The sequence below is a fragment of the Alexandromys fortis genome, unplaced genomic scaffold (genome assembly GCF_014885135.2).
Source record: "Alexandromys fortis isolate MF-2015 unplaced genomic scaffold, M_Fortis_MF-2015_v1.1 scaffold_31, whole genome shotgun sequence".
In the NCBI taxonomy this organism is placed as follows: Eukaryota; Metazoa; Chordata; class Mammalia; order Rodentia; family Cricetidae; genus Alexandromys; species Alexandromys fortis.
Window position 1 is genome coordinate 9,328,699 of NW_026067974.1, and position 4,120 is coordinate 9,332,818.

Genomic DNA, 4,120 nt, shown 5'->3' on the forward strand with positions numbered 1-4,120 from the left:
AATATTTATTTATTTATTATGTATACAATATTCGGTCTGTGTGTATGCCTACAGGCCAGAAGAGGGCACCAGACCCTATTACAGATGGTTGTGAGCCACCATGTGGTTGCTGGGAATTGAACTCAGGACCTTTGGAAGAGCAGGCAGTGCTCTTAACCTCTGAGCCATCTCTCCAGCCCCTAAATTTAATATTTTTACATTATTTTTAATTTATGCATTTTGTGTATGCATGTGTGAACACGTTTATGCTAGCTACCACACGTGTATGGTAGAACAATTGGAGAGAATCAGTTCTTTCCTCCTGTGTTGGTTTTAGGGCGAGGACTCAGGTTGCCATCTTTGGTGGCAAGCACCTTTATCCACTAAGCCATCTTGCTGGCCTTATATTTTAAGAGTTTTGTTTGTTTGTTTTGTTTCTTGAGAGAGGTTTCTCTGTGTAGCCCTGGCTGTTATGGAACTTACTCTGTAGACCAGGCTGGCCTCGAACTCACAGTCTCCTGTCTCTGCCTCCTGAGTGCTTGAATTCAAGGTGTATGCTATCATAACCAGCAAAGTGAATTTTTCAAAATTACTATTTTTAAAGATTTATTTATTTATTAAGTATATAGTGATCTGCCTACATGTGTACCTGCAACCCAGAAGAGGGCACTGTATCTCATTACAGATGGTTGTGAGCTGTCTTGTGGTTGCTGGGAATTGAACTCAGAACCTTTGCAAGTGCAGCCAGTGCTCTTAACCTCTGAGCCATCTCTCCCGCTCATCAAAATTATTTTTTAAAAATTTAAGAATTTACGCCGGGTGGTGGTGGCGCACGCCTTTAATCCTAGCACTTGGGAGGCAGAGGCAGGTGGATCTCTGTGAGTTCGAGACCAGCCTGATCTACAAGAGCTAGTTCCAGGACAGGCTCCAAAACCACAGAGAAACCCTGTCTCGGGAAAAAAATTTAAGAATTTAATTATTAGGCCAAGTGGTGGTGGCTCATGCCTTTAATCCTAGCATTTGGGAGGTAGAGGCAGGCAGATCTCTGTCAGTTCCAGAATAGCCTAGACTACAGCGTGAGTTCTAGGTCAGCCAGAGCTAAACAGAGAAACCCTCTCTCAAAGTAACAAAAAAATAAAAATAAATAAATAAATAAAAATGTTGAAACTGGCCTCTCAGATCATTTGAGGTTCTTTATTTGGTTTATTTGGTTTGGGTTTTTGTTGTTGTTGTTTTTGTTTTTAGAGTTTTGCTATATAGTCCACTCTGGCTTCTAATTCAAATCTACCTACCTTAGACTCATGACAAGGATGTGATACCACACCCCACCAAAAAAGTTTGTAAATTTACTCTTTAATCTTCCATTTCAGGAACCTTCAGCTTATGGTGCCATCCCAAGTTTGAGGATCGCTGTCAGTCTGTGGTAGAGTTCATTAAGAGAGCCATCATGCACTCCAAGAATGGGAAATTTCTCTATTTCTTGAGATCCAGGGTTCCAGGTAAAGCTATAGTTATAGTAATTATTATTGTTGTTGCTTTTTTGAGACAGGGCCTTATTGTGTTATTTTAGGATGGTCTTAAACTTTCTGTGTAGCCCTGGTCTTAAACATGGTCCTCTTGCCTGAGCCCCTGCTAGTTATATGAAATAAAACCTAACTTGGAAATGATCTAGTATCCTACCAGAATGCCCCAAGCTGCCAAACAAAGGTCACACCAGAAACTTTCTGATCCGTCTATTGTAGAAACCCCTTTTCCTGCAGAGTCCAATGACTAGCCCCAGCCCTTGTACATTAATCCTATAATGTTCTGAAAAATGATTTTTCTTCTCTGACCATGTGAATGGTCATCTCTGAAACCCAGGCATCTTGTACCATTTGACACTGCAATGGCTCCTTGCCGCTGTTACAGGTGCCTTGACTCCTGTGAAACAGAAAGTGAGAACTCCCATGTCACTTCCCTGGGGATAGGGATGTGAGAGTGGGCTCACTGGAAAGGCTGTGTGAGTGGGTCCAGGAGGCCGGCCCAGTTGTTTAGGAAAAGATGCCTGGGGGCTGGAGAGATGGCTCAGTGGTTAAGAGCATTGCCTGCTCTTCCAAAGGACCCGAGTTCGATTCCCAGCACCCACATGGTGGCTCACAACCATCTGTAAAGAGGTCTGGCGCCCTCTTCTGGCCTGCAGGCATACACACAGACAGAAAATTGTATACATAATAAATAAATATTTAAAAAAAAAAAGAAAAGATGCCTGCTATAGATTTGTCTAATACTGTGCTAGCTGGTGATGAGGAGTGGGGTTGTTGTTGTATTTGGTATATTGACATCTCTACTGTTGTTAAAGACAAAGCTTTCTCTCCATTTGGGAGCGCTGTCCTGTTCTTGGCTTCACGGGTGTGGTCATATAGTCAACTGGCCACTCAAGAAGGCGCTGTCTAGTCTCTGTCAGAGAAGGTGAAGGAATGTTTTAGAGGAAATTGGTTTTGAGCATTGGGTAAAGAACACTAACAAGCACATTAATGTGAGGAATTTGTAGGATACAAGCAGAACTTTGCTGAGAGCTTCGGGCTTTCACTTTGAATCAAATTAGCTTCCTAAGCAGGGTGCCAAGAAATGGCTCTAAAATGTAGGAGTTGCTGGGGAGCCTTGGGCAGAACATCAGGAACAGGATCGGGCCAGGTGACAGTGATGTTTGTATAATGTTGGTGATTTAAATAAGGCACGACAGGGTGTGAACTGTATTAATTCTCACTTCATTTGGTATTTGCTCCTGTGCTGCCAACACCATTGGGGCTCATGTGTTTGTCTCAGTTGAAGGAAAATGCTAGAATTCTTCAGGATTGACTCTGCTTAGCAATTTTTAACATTTGTGGATATGATGGATACTTACTTAACATTTACTTGTAACTCAGTATAAAAAGTAAGCTAGCCAATGCCTTCCATTAGCCTTAGGAAGGGATGGCAGGAAGACAAAGCTAGGAGAACCCCCAAATATAGAAGTGATATTCAGGGAAAGAGTGGGCTCTGCTTTTGTGAAGTAGACAGATTCAGCAAGATGTCATAGTACTCTGGAGAATCTCTGCTTGCAGACTGTTGAGGGACTTGGTAGACTCTTAGACTCTACCAGTACAGCTCAAATGGGCTTTATCTTCAGAAACTGCAGCTGAGACTTTAACATTGTACATGGGCTAAAGTTTGTAGTGTTTGCTTCTATTTATTGAGTGCCTGTTGACCTATTGAGTGTATAGGTCAAGTTTCTAATGTAAATATCTCTGAATTTTAACCACCTCAAAATTAGCTAATCAATTAGTCTATTATATTATAGGTAATGGGACTGGGCATTAGCTCAGTTGGTTGAATGCTTGTCTAGTTAGTCGCACAGCATAAACTAAGTATAGTGGGGACACTTGCAAACCTAGTACTCAGGGTGTGAACTAAACCCATGGTCTTCGGCAGGGCAAGCTGGGCAAACTCTAGGGTGGAATCACATTCTTGTCTGTCAGTCTGTTTCTGTCTCTGTGTGTATGTGTGGTTTGGGGAGGTAGTTTGTCGTGTGTGTGTGTGTGTGTGTGTGTGTGTGTGTGTGTGTGTGTCTGCTTTGAGAGGTGGTGTCTCCTGTGTGTGTTTTCTTTGGATGATGGTGTCTCATGCATCCCATGCTAGCTTCAAGTACACTATCTAGCTAAAGCTGATCTCAGTACTCAATATGTAGCCCAGACTAGTCCTGGAACTTGTGACAATCCCCCTGCATTAGCCTTCTAAGTACTGGAATTAGAGCTGAAAGCTGCCATACAAGTTTGCCCTGCTGTGACAAGATTTTAAGTATCAAATTCAGCACCATAGGATGAGACCCTGCCTCAAAAATATTTTTAAGTAAAATATCGTTCTGTCTGGAATTTACCTATTGTAACCCCATGGCTGCAAAATGGCTCTCTGAATTTCCTGTAAAAATCATTAGATTCAAAGACTTGACCCATCCAGTTTGGACATATGGTGGAGGAGGGCTAACAATGCCACTTTTCCTAGGTATAAGGTGAACACCATTCAGGCAGAACTTGAGCACTGCCAGATACTGCACAACTTTCCCCATAACTCTACCTGATTTCCTTCTTCGTTGTTAGTTAAGATTTCCTTTTGTTTTTCTTTT

General features: G+C 42.2%; 1 protein-coding gene across 1 annotated transcript in view; it reads left to right on the plus strand.

The window, feature by feature from the left end:
* Window positions 1–4,120, plus strand: part of Socs7 (suppressor of cytokine signaling 7) — a 46,326-nt gene that overhangs the window by 19,655 nt on the left and 22,551 nt on the right. The window contains exon 6 of the mRNA XM_050156806.1: window positions 1,350–1,478. Coding sequence (XP_050012763.1) covers window positions 1,350–1,478 — 129 coding nt within the window. The remainder of the gene's footprint in view (window positions 1–1,349; window positions 1,479–4,120) is intronic.